The sequence below is a fragment of the Phycodurus eques genome, chromosome 4 (genome assembly GCF_024500275.1).
Source record: "Phycodurus eques isolate BA_2022a chromosome 4, UOR_Pequ_1.1, whole genome shotgun sequence".
Classification (NCBI taxonomy): domain Eukaryota; kingdom Metazoa; phylum Chordata; class Actinopteri; order Syngnathiformes; family Syngnathidae; genus Phycodurus; species Phycodurus eques.
The window spans coordinates 17,153,512-17,170,832 of record NC_084528.1 but is presented as its reverse complement, the minus strand read 5'-3'; the positions used below and the strand labels follow the sequence as shown (position 1 = coordinate 17,170,832).

General features: G+C 44.2%; 1 protein-coding gene across 2 annotated transcripts in view; it reads left to right on the top strand.

Annotated features, from left to right (window-relative positions):
* Positions 1-17,321, top strand: part of megf8 (multiple EGF-like-domains 8) — a 64,127-nt gene that overhangs the window by 19,348 nt on the left and 27,458 nt on the right. For both annotated transcript variants that reach the window (XM_061674311.1, XM_061674312.1), the window contains exons 16-25: positions 1,360-1,557; positions 1,632-1,895; positions 4,907-5,025; positions 5,120-5,251; positions 5,330-5,443; positions 5,520-5,603; positions 10,912-11,151; positions 13,425-13,609; positions 13,686-13,899; positions 16,855-17,098. In XM_061674311.1, the coding sequence (XP_061530295.1) occupies positions 1,360-1,557; positions 1,632-1,895; positions 4,907-5,025; positions 5,120-5,251; positions 5,330-5,443; positions 5,520-5,603; positions 10,912-11,151; positions 13,425-13,609; positions 13,686-13,899; positions 16,855-17,098 (1,794 nt within the window). The remainder of the gene's footprint in view (positions 1-1,359; positions 1,558-1,631; positions 1,896-4,906; positions 5,026-5,119; positions 5,252-5,329; positions 5,444-5,519; positions 5,604-10,911; positions 11,152-13,424; positions 13,610-13,685; positions 13,900-16,854; positions 17,099-17,321) is intronic.

The following is a 17,321-nucleotide window of genomic DNA, read 5'->3' as shown; positions in this document are numbered from 1 at the left end:
TTCCCTCATTAATGTACACACAGAACCCCATATTGGAAGAAAAAAACAAAAAAGAAACAGAATTGTTGACATTTTTGCAGATTTATTTAAAAAGAAAAACTGAAATATCACACAGACATAAGTATTCAGATCCTTTGCTGTGACACTCATATATTTCACTCAGATGCTGTCCATTCCTTCTGATTATCCTTGAGATGGTTCTACACCGTCATGAGGTCAAAGGAACTGCCTGAAGAGCTCAGAGATTGTGGCAAGGCACAGATCTGGCCAAGGTTACAAAAAATAAAAAATAAATCTGCTGCAGTTAAGGTTCCTAAGAGCACAGAGAAAGTTCTAGAAAGTCAACCATCACTGCAGCACTCCACCAGTCGGGGTTTATGGCAGAGTGGCCTGACGGAAGCCTCTCTTCACTGCAAGACACTTGAAAGCCCGCATGGAGTTTGCTAAAAAAACACCTGAAGGACTCCAAGATGGTGAGAAATAAGATTCTCTGGTCTGATGAGACCAAGATAGAATTTTTTGGCTTTAATTGTAAGCGATATGTGTGGAGAAAACCAGGCACGGCTCATCACCTGTCCAATACAGTCCCAACAGTGAAGCATGATGGTGGCAGCGTCATGCTGTGGGGGTGTTTTTCAGCTGCAGGGACAGGACGATTGGTTGCAATCGAAGGAAAGATGAATGCGGCCAAGTACAGGGATATCCTGGACAAAAACCTTCTCCAGACCTCAGACTGGGCCGAAGATTTCACCTTCAAGACAATGACCCTAAGCACACAGCTAAAATAACGAAGGAGTGGCTTCAGAACAACTCTGACAGTTCTTGAATGGCCCAGCGAGAGCTCTGACTTAAACCCAATTGAGCATCTCTGGAGAGACCTGAAAATGGCTGTCCACCACCGTTCACCATCCAACCTGACAGAACTGGAGAGTGAGTATCTACGAGGAGGAATGGCAGAGGATCCCCAAATCCAGGTGTGAAAAACTTGTTGCATCATTCCCAAAAAGACTAATGGCTCTATTAGCTCAAAAGGGTGCTTCGACTCAATACTGAGCAAAGGGTCTGAATACTTATGGCTGTGTGATATTTCAGTTTTTCTTTTTGAATAAATCTGCAAAAATGTCAACAATTCCGTTTTTTTCCCCTGTCAATATGGGGTACTGTTTGTACATTAATGAGGAAAAAATGAACTTAAATGATTTTAGCAAATGGCTGCAATATAACAAAGAGTACAAATTTTAAGGGGGTCTGAATACTTTGCGTACCCACTGGATATATAATGGACCCTATATAGCGGCTCTTCTATGGCCCCCCCACTGGTCGAGTAGACATTGTCATTGTTTTGTTTTCTTCGAGCAGGAGTTGGTGGGTCGTTGGGTGGCTCAGCAGGAGAAAGAGTTAAAGGTGCTGTCTCGTGCCGACGGGAGTAGGCTGTTCTCCAACCTGACCAGAGGTAACCATTACCTGGTCCAGGCTGAGGGCTACTTAAACAACTCAGGGTCGGGGCAGACAAGTGAGATGGCCCTCATTTGGAACAGAACTCTGCCGGGAGGGAGCGTGAGTATTATTTTTCACCCAGTTCATCTCAGGGACAGCAATTGTATCTTATATTGTCCCTTTCTGAATTCCAGGAAATCTCCTTCCTGTTCCTGGAGCCCTACCGGTCAGGTTCCTGTTCAGGCTACATGTCCTGTCTGGCCTGTTTGTCGGACCAGTCTTGCGGCTGGTGCCCATCTCTGTCCCGCTGCCTGGTTCGGAACAGCCCCGAATTGGAGCCCTGCCCTGAGGCAGACCTGGGAGAATTAATGGAAGAGATGGCTGAGCGCCATCTGCTGCTGGCGCCCCAGCACTGCACCCTGTGTGAAGAGTACAGGGACTGCTCAGCTTGTACTCAGGTATGTGTTCAATCCCGCACAAGGTTTTGTAGTGTGGATATATATGTGTGTGTGTGTATTTATTATATAGATATATATTATTATATGTATTATATAATAGTCACTTTCACAAAGAAAAAAAGTCAAAGATACATAGGATTCAAGGCGTAATTTTACAAGAAAATAAAGAAAATGTAAAGTTGAAATATTACTTGAAAAAAGCCAGAAATATTACGACAAAAAGTCAGAAAAAGAAAAGTTGAAATATTACAAGAATACTGTTAAAATTTTACTAGAATAAAGTTGATACATTAAATTACTAAAAAAAATGTGAAATGTTCATGAATAAAGTTGTAATATTACGAGAATAAAATTTGAATATTACAAGCATAAGAGAGAATAATTAATTGGAGCCCTATGGGGGGCACAAGCCAGTGCAAACTGTAGGCCGGTCCCAAGCCCGGATAAATGCAGAGGGTTGCGTCAGGAAGGGGATCCGGCTTAAAACTTTGGCAAACAAATATGAGCGTTCATCCAAAGAATTCCATACCGGATCGGTCGTGGCCCGGGTTAACAACGTCCCCCAAATTCAGTGGGTCGAAGAAGAGGTCGAAAGTGGGTTCTTGGGCAGAAAGAGATGAGGAAAGCACAGAGTCTGGAACTGAATGTGGGGACTATGACAGGAAAATCTCGGGAGTTGGTTGACATGATGATTAGGAGAAAGGTTGATGTGTGTCCAGGAGACCTGGTGGAACGGCAGTAAGGCTAGAAGTTTAGGGGCAGGGTTGAAATTATGTTACCATGGTGTAGATGGGAAGGCAAATGGAGTCGGGGTTATTTTAAAAGAAGAGTTGGCTAAGAATGTCTTGGAAGTGAAAAGACATAGGACAAAGGTAGAGGTGACAAAGGCCAAACGAGGCATATGATGACATGTATGCCAGGTTGGACACTAAATAAGGAGAAACTGATCTATACAGGTGGGCCAGACAGAGGGATAGAGATGGGAAGGATGTACAGCAGGTTAGGGTGAGTAAGGATAGAGATGGAAATATGTTGACTGGTGCCAGTAGCGTGCTAGATAGATGGAAAGAATACTTTGAGGAGTTGATCAGTGAGGAGAAGGGAGAGGAGAAGAGGCAAGTGTGGTGGACCAGGAAGTGGCAATGATTAGTAAGGGAGAAGTTAGAAAGGCATTAAAGAGGATGAAAAATGGGAAGGCAGTTGGTCCTGATGACATTCCTGTGGAGGTATGGAAGCATCTCGGAGAGGTGGCTGTGGCGTTTTTGACCAGCTTGTTCAACAGAATTCTAGTGCGTGAGAAGATGCCTGAGGAATGGAGGAAAAGTGTGCTGGTGCCCATTTTTAAGAACAAGGGTGATGTGCAGAGCTGTGGGAACTATAGAGGAATAAAGTTGATGAGCCACATAATGAAGTTATGTGGAGGCTAGAGTCAGGACATAAGTGAGTATTTGCGAGCAACAGTATGGTTTCATGCCTAGAAAGAGTACCACAGATGCATTATTTGCCTCGAGGATGTTGATGGAAAAGTACAGAGAATGTCAGAAGGAGCTACATTGTGTCTTTGTAGATCTAGAGAAACCCTATGACAGAGTACCCAGAGAGGAACTGTGGTACTGCATGCGGAAGTCTGGAGTGGCAGAGAAGTATGTTAGAATAATACAGGACATGTACGAGGGCAGCAGAACAGCAGTGAGGTGTGCTGTAGGTGTGACAGACGAATTTAAGGTGGACGTGGGACTGCATCAAGGATCAGCCCTGAGCCCCTTCCTGTTTGCAGTGGTGATGGATAGGCTGACAGATGAGGTTAGACTGGAGTCCCCATGGACCATGATGTTTGCAGATGACATTGTGATCTGCAGTGAAAGAAGGATGGTGGGGGAAGAGTGAGGCTACAGGGAGAAGCGATAGCAAGGGTGGAGGACTTTAAATACTTGGGCTCAACCGTCCTGAGCAATGGTGAGTGTGGTCAGTAAGTGAAGAAACGGGTCCAAGCAGGTTGGAACGGGTGGAGGAAGGTGTCAGGTGTGTTATGTGACAGAAGAGTCTCTGCTAAGATGAAGGGCAAAGTTTATAAGACAGTGGTGAGGCCAGCCATGATGTACGGATTAGAGACAGTGGCACTGAAGAGACAACAGCAAGCAGAGCTGGAGGTGGCGGAAATGAAGATGTTGAGGTTCGCTCTCGGAGTGACCTGGTTGGATAAAATTAGAAATGAGCTCATCAGAGGGACAGCCAAGGTCCGATGTTTTGGAGACAAAGTTAGAGAGAGCAGACTTCGATAGTTTGGACATTTCCAGAGGAGAAATAGTGAGTATATTGGTAGAAGGATGATGAGGATGGAGCTGCCAGGCATGAGAGCTAGAGGAAGACCAAAGAGAGGGTTGATGGATGTCGTGAGGGAAGACATGAGGGCAGTTGTTTTCGAGAGGAGGATGCAGGAAATAGACTTACATGGAAAAGGATGACGCGCTGTGGCGACCCCTAAAGGGACAAGCCGAAAGGAAAAGAAGAAGAGAGAGAATAATTAGTGAGAAAATCCTAATTTTAGAGTTTAGCTATAATAATACGAGGGGGAGAAATTATTTTATGAAAATAGGGTTAAGTGCTAATTTATTTTTCTTTGTTTACGTTGAAAACTCACAAGAATAAAGATTACATTTTACAAAAATAAAGTCAAATTTACGAGAAAATAAATTTTCAGATTACTAAAAAAGTCGGAATTTACTTAATAATAATAATAGAGTAACATCACATTTCTATGAGAAAACAGTCATAATTGTATGAGTGTAGGAATCCCTAAATTCCTTGCAATTGTACGTTGAGGAACATTGTCCTTAAACTGACTATTTTTTCATTGTCCTTAAACTGACTATTTTCTCACGCACTTGCTCACAAAGAGGTGAACCTCGCACCCATCTTTGCTTGTGAATGACTGAGCAATTTAGGGAAGCTCCTTTTATACCCAATCATGGCACCTACCTGTGGCCAATTAGCCTGTTGTTGTCCTGTAGGACCCTTACTGTGAGTGGCAGATCAACTCCAGCAAGAAAGGTGACTACCAGTGTAGCAGGAGAGGACGCCTGGATGGGTCCATACGCCATCCAGCGGGCTGTCCCAGAGTCTGCAACCAGTGAGTTGAAAATAATAAATAATCATCTTCATAGAAAGACTAGTGTAACAATTTTACAACAAATTCCTATTATGTTTATATTTCCTCCACCAAGGCGGAAGACGTGTTCAGAGTGTCTCTCCAACTCCAGCCAGTGTGCATGGTGTGAGTCAGCCCAGGCCTGCTTCTATTTCGCCGCCTATCTGACCAAATACCCATATGGAGAGTGCAGGGACTGGTATGACAGGTAACAATCACACAACACTACTTAAGGACACTTATAATATGTTCTAAATCTTAATTTTGCCATTTCCTGACTTACTAGTGTGCATTCGGTTCCGCAATGCAAGCAATGTTCTGCTTTAAACACTTGCACCGAGTGCCTGCGAACGTTCCAGTGCGGCTGGTGTGGCGACTACAACAACCCCACTATCGGAAAGTAAGTACAGTTGACAACAAAGACGATGCAGTGTGATAATCTAATTTTCATGTTGTTGTCCCATTTTGTTTTTTAGATGTTTGAGAGGAGATTGGGCTGGAATGGATGACCCATCTGTGTTTAACTGCAGTGTGGCCGTAGCTGAAGCCCGAGTTGCTAAGTAAGTATCGTACAGTGTTAGAGGTATAGGGGACCCTGCCACAAATTGTGAAAATCCCTGAGCATGACACATCCCTCCACAAATAATTCTAATTGCCTATAAATGCCACAAGATGGCGCCAAAGCATCCATCCATCCGTTATCTGTACTGCCTATCCTCACATGGGTCGTGGGCGTGCTGGAGCCTATCCCAGCTATCTTCAAGCGAGAGGCGGGGTACTCGTTGAACTGGGCGCCAGCCAATCGCAGGGCGCCAAACCAATACTTCTATATTAGACAGCGCTTTGGCCTGAGCACAAAAACAGGAAATTTTCAGCTAATAACGAAGGACAGGTAAAAACAAATTATAATAATATGTGAATAGGACAAATTTAAAAAATGTGGGGGAACATTGTAGTTGTATTTTTCCCAATTGAGATCTACCCATCCATTTTCTATAGTGCGTGTCCTTACTGGTAGTGAGCTGGAGCCTAACCCAGCTGACTTTGGGGAGAAGCTGGGTGGGAGCCTGAGAAGGTTCATATGGCGCTAACATGTTAGAGATGTGCTTTGGAAGACCATGAAGAGACTTGTACAGTCAGAGCTGCTTTGAAGTCTATTTTGAGCACTGGGCTAATATGATTCGTATATTGTCTTTACTGGTAGTGAGCTGGAGCCGAACCCAGGTGACTTTGGGGAGAAGCTGGGTGGAAGCCTGAGAAGGTTCATATGGCGCTAACATGTTAAAGATGTGCTTTGTAAGACCATGAAGAGACTTGTACACGCAGAGCTGCTTTGAAGTCTATTTTGAGCACTGGGCTAATATGATTCGTATATATTCGTAAACCTACGAACAAGAACGGGCATGATGACGTGCTTGTGCTCAATGGCGTCGAACAAAAGTGTGTCTGAAAAGTTGTTAAAAATAATGACCAGTCGCCTCAGTGCCAAACTTGGAATAAGATTATATTGTGCAAAGTAGTTTTTCCCAATGTGTCGCGTCTGACGCGCTCCGAGCCTCAGCCTACACCCCGCGGAGCTTCAGTGAAGTCAACTCTCAGTCAACTGGGTGAGTGAAACAAGAAAATAAAAAAGTTCAAACAGTTAAAATAACTATTTTAACAATTTATATTATGTACAATATTGATTGAAATATTTAACTTTTAGCTGAAACAATTAATGAATATTAAGTCAATTGGGTTATTTCCACACACATTGCCTTTTAGGTCATAGTTATTGATACTGGTTATAAAGAACCTTGAGTCAAATATTCATTTTAGTCTAAGCTGCGGGCTGCTAAGAAAATGGATGTTCATAATTTGGATACCGTTTTTTTTTAAACCATGCAAAGTTTTTTGACCCAGCCCTCGAAAAGAATCGAGAATCGTTTGGAACTGGAATCGAACTAAGGAACCGGAATCGGGACCGGAATCGCTCAAATTCAAACGTTGCCCAACCCTACTGAAAACGTATGCAAAGACTAATAACAGTATAGTGCTGGATTTTTATTTATTTATTTTTTAACCTGTCCTTTTCAGCTGCATGGCCTTGCAGAATCGTGGATCTGGATCCATTTTGTGGTGGAACAGTTTTGCTGGGCAACAGGAAAATTTGAAATATTCCCGCTGCTTATTCTTTAATTTTTAATTATTCTGACGTTTATTGAAAATGCAGCCGGACAGAAAAGGGTTTTAGGAGACAGACAGAGGGACAGAGTGGACATGGGGAATAGGGGTGCGAACCACAGCAGAACAATAGTCTAGATATGTGAGCACAAGTAACGTTACAATAGTCAAATCGTATTATTATTTATATACACCACGTGAGGACATGCAACAACGAACTAAGAGAACAAGATGAGAGAGGATAGAAAAGGGTAGGACAGGATGTGGGAAATGAGCAAGGCAGTGCTACTGATGAGCGGTGTGGTGGGATTCGTTTTAGTGTCAAAACACGTGAGTTGATATGTTAATGTTATTGGTCCCAGCACAAGCAATTAAAGCCTATAGCGTGTCTATCGAACTTATTAGTGAATGGACACCATATCACATGCATGTTTGTCAACTGGTGTATGGAGTTGCTGAACCAAGCCAGCGAGCAGCGGGGGACCCAACCAAGGGGACTCCACCCACTCCCCAGGACACAGGGAGGTCCCCAGCCCAACCGAAGCACCCCAACCAGTCCCAAAGGGAGGGGCACGGGCAAAGGACCACCGCTCCCCACCCAGCGCGCCCCGCCACCGCCCCCACCACCCCTCGAGAGAATGGGGGCCCCAGCAACCAACAGGGCCCAACGCAGCAGCCTGTGACCTGAAAAAGGTCACAGGCTGTCAAAAGCGAGCCCATGTTCAGCGCCCGTTGTGAGCAAGGACAGGCGAGCGCCCCAAGGGTGGGAGGGTGGCTGAATTGGTGAGATATAGCTTCAGCATATTTTTCACCGTTGGAATTTTCCTGATTTTGTGGGCGGTGCTAAAACACAGCCCCGTAGATTCACAGGGCTGTAGCGTATACTTTCTAGCGTGAGTTCCCTCCCCTACTATATAAGGACAAAGTGACATTTCGTTTGGCTGCTCAGTTGTGTTAGCTGTGCTTAGCTTCCATAACAAGGCCCATTTATCACTCCAGCGTCCAGTTAGCAAGTTAACGATGGCTACACCCCGAAAATCCCTCTTCGCTGGATGCCTCAATTTACAGAACAGCACGGTGATGTTTTTTTAAGCTCACAAATTTTTTAAGCTCACAAATAATGAGCCCCTCCTTGAGCTGTCACCTTGTCGTGGTGGAGCACGGCTCAAAGACCCCTAATGATGATGACAAACAATGGACTTTGTTTTCCCTTGCCCGGACGCGGGTCACCGGGGCCCCCCACTGGAGCCAGCCTGGTGGTGGGGCTCGAAGGTGAGCGCCTGGTGGCCGGGTCTGCACCCATGGGGCTCGGCCGGGCACAGCCCGAAAGGGTAACGTGGATCCCCCTTCCCATGGGGTCACCACCTGTGGGAGGGGCCATAGGGGTGTGAGCTGGGCGGTGGCCGAAGGCGGGGACCTTGGCGATCCGATCACCGGCTACAGAAGTTGGCTCTAGGAACGTGGAATGTCACCTCTGGCAGGGAAGGAGCCTGTGCTGGTGTGTGAGGTCAAGAAGTTCCGACTAGATATAGTCGGACTCGCCTCCACACACAGCTTGGGCTCTGGTACTAGTCCTCTCGAGAGGGGTTGGACTCTCTTCCACTCTGGAGTTTCCCATGGTGACAGGCGCCGAGCAGGTGTGGGTATACTTATTGCCCTCCGGCTCGGCGCCTGTATGTTGGGGTTCACGCCGGTGGACGAGAGGGTAGCCTCCCTCCGCCTTCGGGTGGGAGGACGGGGCCGGACTGTTGTTTGTGCCTATGCACCAAACAGCAGTTCAGAGTACCCACCCTTTTTGGAGTCCTTGGAGGGGGTGCTGGAGAGCGCTCCCGCTGGGGACTCCATCGTTCTGCTGGGGGACTTCAATGCTCACGTGGGCAATGACAGTAAGACCTGGAAGGGCGTGATTGGGAGGAACGGCCCTCCCGATCAGAACCCGAGCTGTGTTCTGTTATTAGACTTCTGTGCTCGTCACGGATTGTCCATAACGAACACCATGTTCAAGCATAAGGGTGCAACACAAACCATTGATTACCCAAGCTTTAGAGCATGATACGACAGAACGCTGGCATGTTTATATGTACAACCGTACAGTCGTGCTAGCACTAGCTTGCTAGGCTACATAACATTTTGTTGCCTGCTTGTGAGCCGTATCATATTAAAAATACGTGAACATCCCGAAAGAAATCCTTGAATAAACGTCTTCTCCCGAGCACCGGTGATGACCACCACACATTTTTTTGCCCCCCCCCACACACACACGATACATTGGTGTGTGTGTGGTGTCTCTCTCACCTATTGTCGTCGTCGCCATTGTAACGAGTGTATCCGGTCGCGTTGACCGGTGTCACGTTTTCTGGTTCTGCCTCTCCGACGGTGTTTGATTTGACAAGATAAAGCCCTGTGATTGGAAAAGATGGGATGCGGTGGTATCTGAATACACTTCTGTAGTGTTGCCACTGTCTGTCTGAGATACGGCAGGATTTTATGCCAGTAGTCTGACATAGTGCAATCAGGAAAGATCCAATTTGTCTTGTAGTCTGATCCAGGCATAACTCCCTGGGCTTCCTCCTACCATCCCTCTGTCGTCAGGTGCCGTGTTCGGCTGTGATATTATTTCACCAACAACGAGGGTAAGTTGACTTGTGTGCTTATTTTTATGATTATAGTCTACAATAACAATTACATTTTTAGGTTGAGCCTCCTAACGTGATTTTTTTGTCGTATTGTCTATCACCCACTCAGTATGTTTAATTCCTTATGGCGCATCCATTCGATACGCCCACAGCATCTGTGAGCTGGCCCTTATTATACATGTTTTGAAACCTGATTTTATATACTTAGCGGTTTGTTTATGATTTTTTTAATTTTTTAAAATGTTTTATTTATTTTTTTATTTTGTTATTTGATTTTTTTTTTTCCATTCAAATTTGGCAGGCTTGTTAACATTACTTTTCTCTGTGGTGTGTCGAATTTGCGTGTCATTTTCTTGGGCTTGCTTAGTGACACTTGAACACTTTTGTTTCTGTAGGCCACAGACACTCATTTCAGTTTTGTCTGAGTTTAGCTGGAGAAAATGATTTTGCATCCACACAGTGATTTGTTCGATGCAGTGACAGAGTGATTCTTCAGGCCCATCTTCATCTGCCATGTAAATCTCAGTGTCACCTGCATAGTTGTGGTAGGACACTTTATAGCTGTGTATTAGCTGACCTAATGGAAGCATGTACAGATTGATCAATAATGGTCCCAGGATTAACCCCTGGGGAACCCCACAGGTCATTGCCATTTGGTGTTTGACACCGTTATGAATTTCAACAAAGTACGTCCTGTCCTCGAGATTGGAATTGAAACTGTTTAGAGCAGTACCAGAGATTCCCACTGAGTGTTTTAACCTCTGTAATAAAATCAAATGGTCGACTGTGTCAAAGGCAGCGCTCAGGTCCAGCAGATCTAAAACAGAGACTTTGCCTGCAACTGTGTTCAGGTAGATTTCAGTTGTCATGTTAATAAGAGCTGTCTTGGTGCTGTAATGGGGACCTAAAGACTGACTGGAAAGTATCAATCAAAATGCGACCAGTCCAGGGTGTAGCCGGCTTCTCTCGCCCTAAGTCAGCTGGTATAGGCTGTAGCTCACATACAACCCTAACGAGGACAAGCACTATAGAAATAGAGGATTTGTTCTGAAATATTTTTCTTCTCCAGCCCTGAACCACAGACCTCTGCCCCGCCTCGTCCTCTGGACATGGAGATGGAGCTGGAGCACATGGAGAGCGAAGACCAGGATGCCGTGTGGTCCTACCCCACTTGCCCTGATGTAGAAGAATGCCGCCTCGGCCTACATAACTGTCACCTCTTTGCCACCTGCATCAACACCCCCACCTCTTACGAATGCCACTGTGAGCGAGGCTACATGGGGGACGGCACTTTGCACTGCAACCAGACGTAAGACCTTGTTAATCGTAAAGGAGACACATTATGCATTGTTTTCACAATTTCAAAGACTTCACACTTAATAACACGTCTGTGACATGCACAAATACATATACGGTACATACAATAAATACAAATTCTAGAACACTTGCTCGCTGAAATTGGCCTCTTTTAATTGGCTGACCCGAACTGGGGAAGAAAGTGAGCGCCCATAAGAACAGTAAAACCGCCTGTACTCGTGGATGCAGCACTTCATATACTGCAGTTTGTGTGTGGCACATGGACACATCACCAAACACAAGTACCTCCTCATCGACCACCACCGTAGACAACTTCACCGAGCAATCATGTGCCGCTTATTAGTAGGGTTGGGGAACGGGAATCGAGAACCGACTGGAACAAGACTAACATTCTGTTCTACCGGAATCGTTCCAATTGAAAACATTTGGTTCCCAGCTTTGATGCCGACAGTCCGCCGACCTTGAAGAAGTGGCGAAAAGCAACGAAGAAGCGGCAAAAAACAACGAAGAACGCGCACATAGACGTGCTTGTGTCCAACAGCAGCGGCGAACAAAAGTGTCTTAACTATGTTAAAATAAATTGACCAGTCATCTCAGTCCAACACTTGGATTAAGATTATATTGTGCAAAGGAGGCTTTCACGATATGTAGAAGTCTCACGTGCTCCCTCTCGCTGCGAGCCTCAGCCTAACCGCGCGGAACTTCAGTCAAGTCAATTGGGTGAGTGAAACAAAATACGTCTCTGCCAACATTGGGGCACATAACAAGTTGAACGCTGGGTTGCACTCTTGTACTGATGGTTTATTTTAGTCTTCAAACCAACGTAAGAGCTGATGACATACACAAAAATAAAATATAAATTACTTTACCATACTGTAAAGAAAGTAGAAACAGTCGCATTACAAGCTTAACATTGAGCTAAAACTTCACCAAAGGTCATTCTAGTAACTTTATATCACAATGAATTGGGACAAAATTCACAAAAATGTTGTTTCACAGTAGAACAAACACTAACCTTGTGCCTCATCGGTGGGTAGGTAAAGCAATCAACGTTTTACAGAGCATTTGGTTCCATTCGTTACTCTTTTTCGTTTTACTTTAATTTTTACCGGTGTCGTGAAGTTATTTTTCGCGCCGTGGGCAGGTTAAAAGTGTAATATTATTAAATATTTTTAATATAAAATAACCTTTATTAATCCCACAATAGGGAAATTTGCATCGTTTCAGCAGCAATTGTGGATATAGGAAGTGTAAATATGTAATATAAATAGCATGGAAGAGAAGACATGTACAAGAAGTACCTTGCACAAAATAGAAACCAAAAGTATTATCCATACATAAACTATCCAATTCAATCTATAAACAATATTTGTTTGTTTTCAAAATAGAGTGCTGAGTTTTAATCTTGACGTTTGAGATCTGATTAATCTGTCTTAATAGACTTGCGTTTTTTTTTTTTTAAATCAGGGTTGAAAACAGAATTGGCAAAGGAGAATTAATCCATAGACACAGATATTTTTCATAATGCAATGTCGAAATCTCATATGTTGGTACTTTGATACATGCTGCAACTGCGTCCGCCATTACAAGGTTGATATAATAAAAACATTTAAATGAAAATATTGAAGCCATAATTTATTAATGATTATGACTGTCACATAGTAATGTTCTTGACAAAACTTAGAAAACATGGAAATTCTGACAAATTTGGTCAAATTGTTCTGAAAGTGTCACGAGTTCCTCTGATCCGTTCACAGCCAGTCGGAAATCACAAAACCCCTTAACTTTCACAACAAGGTTTCCACAAAAGTGGCAATTGTTGACTTGTTTGGTCCAAACTGGTCTGTACTTGCAAGCAAACTTTGCAATGCGTCAATAGTTATTTGTAAGTCCACAGTGAGTCCCTCACTCATGCCACGCCTGTCAGTTGCTTCTCTTGGACCCATATTGAGCTAGCAAAACGTGAAAATAAAGATGAAAAACAGAAAAGCCACACAATGACGCCCTAAATAAAGTGGCAACCAATTGTGACCTTGGAGCGGCTCAGGGGGATCCGCCTCCCCACAATGGGTGCATTGCCAGCACAAAAGCAATAAATGAAAAGTTGACCCACTGCAACAAGGTTTGACCATCAGGCAAAATTTTTGTTTGGTCTGTGGTTTGAGAATGGAATAGGTCAAACATTGAGCTGTTCATGAATTGTGGTTTCACTGTATGTCCAATTTAAGATCCAGATATTTAAACTAAAACCTTCTCCACCCGCAGGTGCTACAATGAGTGCAGAGAGGGTCAATGCAGCGGCAGCCCACGCTTCGAATGTGAATGCTCGCTGGGTTGGACTTCTGACCCTGCCACTCTAGTTCTGAGTGGCGTTGAGTGTGATGTGGACTGCGGCTGCAACTTCCACTCCACCTGCATCACTGCGCCGGGGATCTGTGACGAATGCCAAGGTGGAACCTCAAAGGATGATTTTATTTCCTTCCATTGAGATCTATACAAATGAATCTTCTTGGCTTCTCTTTTAAGACTGGACAACAGGGCCCCACTGTGAGCACTGTCGCCCGGGGAGCTACGGCTCGGCCCTGGCCGGCGGCGGTGGTTGCGTGCAGTGCGAGTGTAATGGCCACGGCGACCCGCTGCGAGGATACTGCCACAACCAGACGGGCCAGTGCTACTGCACACATAACACCCAGGGCCCACACTGTGAGTCCTGCCTACTTGGTTACTACGGTGACCCCAGGTGAGTGCACATTTTACAAATATAGTAACACCTGTTTATCGCGGATCGGAGGATACGTTCCAAACCCATCCGCAATATATGAAAATCCGCAATATTAACTCATACCCTGCCAATGCCGTCCAAAGACGTCATTCAGAATCCATCTATTCCCTGCCAATGCCGTCTAAAGACGTCAATGGTGTTTTTTAACGGGGATGGGTGGGGGAGGGTCTTGTGCAGTTTGTGTGTGATCGTCGAGCCTCTGGATAACTGCAATGAGGATTGGCACCCTGTATAGGGCAACGATGCCTCAAGGTGAACGTCCCTCCCTCAGAGGAAGAAGGAGGGGGCGGGCCAGCGGGGTACAGGAAACAATGAGAGAAGACAAACATAATCGCAGAAAAGAGAAAAGACAAAATGAAAAAGAATCTTAACAAAAAAGCTTTCGGTACGAGAAATTTATTGTGCCAATGCAAGACAAATATTCCTGCGACCGACATGAATGACGCCTTAGATCATGCGCGCCGAGTCAGAATGACACTCCGAGCGATAGCTCGCGCAAAATGCCGGGCCAATCATCCTCGGCCGCTTGCCAGCTGATCGTCTGCTGACCAGGATTTGTGTAAATCGGACCCGGAATCGTCTGATGAGTGAACTCCCTCTGGATCGCCAGCCGAGCTTCATACCTCCGGATGATATGGAGATGAAGGTAACTCGTTTGCAGCTTGCGTTAGCTACATTTAGCGAGCAATCACGCTCCTTCAATCCTTGTTACATAAAAACATAATTTAGTCCCACTAGTTTACATTACAATGTAACATCCGTTGCCAGTACTGATTTGAATTTTCCCTTTTGTCCATCTTGCAGGAATTCAACACCCGCGAGTCGAACGTCCTTTACGATTGCGACGAAGACTAGTAATGGTTTTATTTACCCTTGCAAAACACGTCATCAATAAAAACTAAATAAAAACATATTAGTTTACAAAAATACCGTTTTCTCAGTTTATTTCCTCCAGAAACAGATTTGGCTGAAAAGTAATCTATATTTGGCTGAAAGTAATCTATATTTGAGTGCTGATTACTAAAGAATGGTGTAAGCTATTTTTTTTCTGATGAAAGAAGAGAGTCTGATCTTTGTTTTGGTGTTTACATAGTCATATTACACAGTATTCTGTGGGGGTTGAAATGAGTGAAATTGTTCGAAAATGCCTGGCAGTCTAGGGGTTCCCTGCTCAGGAAACGGCTGGCAATGAATGAGTTAAGAGACTAATAAAAATACCGTTTTAAAAATACTTGTACCCCTCTTACATGCTTTAAACACATTTAAACTCTTTAAGGACACTTTATAAGTATTTCTTTGTGCCTGTTCGCTCTCCCTCACTCGCACAGCGTGCTTGCTTAAAGTTGTCAAACACATTAAAATATATTAATTAACAATAAATAAGTATAACTAAGTATGAAAGTATTCATAAGAGCAGCCATGGAGTTTTTGCAATGCTTTGCAAGAGAAATGGGAAGCAATGTTTTAAAAATGAAATTAATATCAACAGGTTCACTACTTAATAATATTAATTTCAGATTGATGTAACTATCATAGAAAGGATTTGTTAATAATCATTATAAAAGCTTTAGAATTAATATTGTGCAGTTCTAAATGTAGTTTGAAATACTAAGAGCTGATTTACTTAAGGTTATACTTCACAGACTTAAGAAGAAACGGGTGCGTACTTGATTGTTCACACAAACAGACGGGGAAACTGATCTACTCACCAGGCACACCCAGGAGTGCGTCTGCCTAACGCGCAAAATTGCTCTGCAGTTAATTTTGTGCTTTCTGTGAGGAGTATGTGCCAATAGATGAATTTAACATGTGCCATGTCATTTGTCAAACCTGACACCAAATTGCGATGACTGATTCTTTTAAGTATTGCGTCAGAAAGGCAGGTGCAAACCAGCACGGACAGCAATGCCAATGTAGCGCAGGTCAAATGAGAGGCAGCGGGGAGAACGTTTTGTTTTGTCAGTAATGCAGTTTTGGAGCTTCTGAATGATCTAATGGCTGTCTTGGAGCCAGTCACAAGAAGGAGTTATACCATATTGCCTGTGACAAAACTCATCAACTCTGCATTTCCATGCGACTGAATTATTTCAACACACTGTGATAATTGGTGCTGGCCCCTCCCAGACTTCTTTTTGTGGTGTTCTGTCCAAAGTTTTAAACTCAATGTTACACAAGATGGGCAGATGCATCCAAATCCTGCACACTCTGAACGAGTGAAATCAAACAAAGCATGACTTGTATGTAGTTTTTCTGGCTTCCCCAAAATTATCGGAGCAATATACTTATTTTCTGTAACTCAGTAACATTTTAATGTTCGTCTTCCACGAACATTTCCAAATCCATCAATTCCAAAATTTTTTTGTGCTTGTGGTGCTGTCCCAAATGTTCCATAGTGAAAACCATCAGTGCTACCTAAAGTGCCCAACATTTTTTTACAGCGGTCTCTACCACTTTTACACCTGTTGTCAACAGAGCGCACAAGCTGTTAGAGTGATTAAAGACCCAGTATAGCGCTGCTATTTGGGATCATGTGCAAAACGCCCAACAAGAGCGCATGCAATCTGTTCGAGTGAACACACAATTTTGCCCTGGTATTTGGGATCTTATTAAATCAGGCCCTATGTGTCTCAGGCTCATACCACGTGAGTACCACACTTTGAAAATCACTGCCACACAAAATTGGCATAAAGGAGCACAATGGTAATGGTGTAAAATGAGCTACAAAAAAGCAGTAGTGCTAAATGTGGGCTCGTTTGGCAAGCATGAGGAAACACTCCCTGTTCTTATCTGAAGACTTAAACTATTTTCGTAAGGTGGACAACGTTTTCTTATTTCATTTCTGTTTCTTCAACGTCATGATCATAGTAAAACATCATAGCTTGTCTGTACTGACATGTTTGTTCCCTCCTTTAGCAACAACGGAACATGCTATCGCCAGTGCCAGGGGCGCTCTGTGCTGCTCTCCTCCAGCTCCTCCTCCCCTGTTGTACCTCTCTCCTCATCCCTGGGCTGGCGGAGTGGCACAGAGGGAAACGGTGGACTCTCCCATTGCCTATGGGTCCTGTCAGTGACTGAGAACCTGGCGCCCTGTCTCCCGAGGCAGCCGTGTCCGCCCGTTGCCCTCACGCTGCATCCTGACTCCCATACTCACTGTAAAGTGAGTTAACATGTTAGCTCTTCTGCCTTTGTGGGAACGCTCTGTGGAACTCCCATTATTCACATTCTTTCTTGATAGTGGCAGATCTACGAACCTAGCGGCTCAATGTCGGGGTGGTTATTAAGTAAAGTAGTCCCACTCTTATGTCACATCTTGCCCAGAAACACATTTTCACTCCAGACACCCATCTATTCGTATAAAAACAATGATGAAGTAAATATTT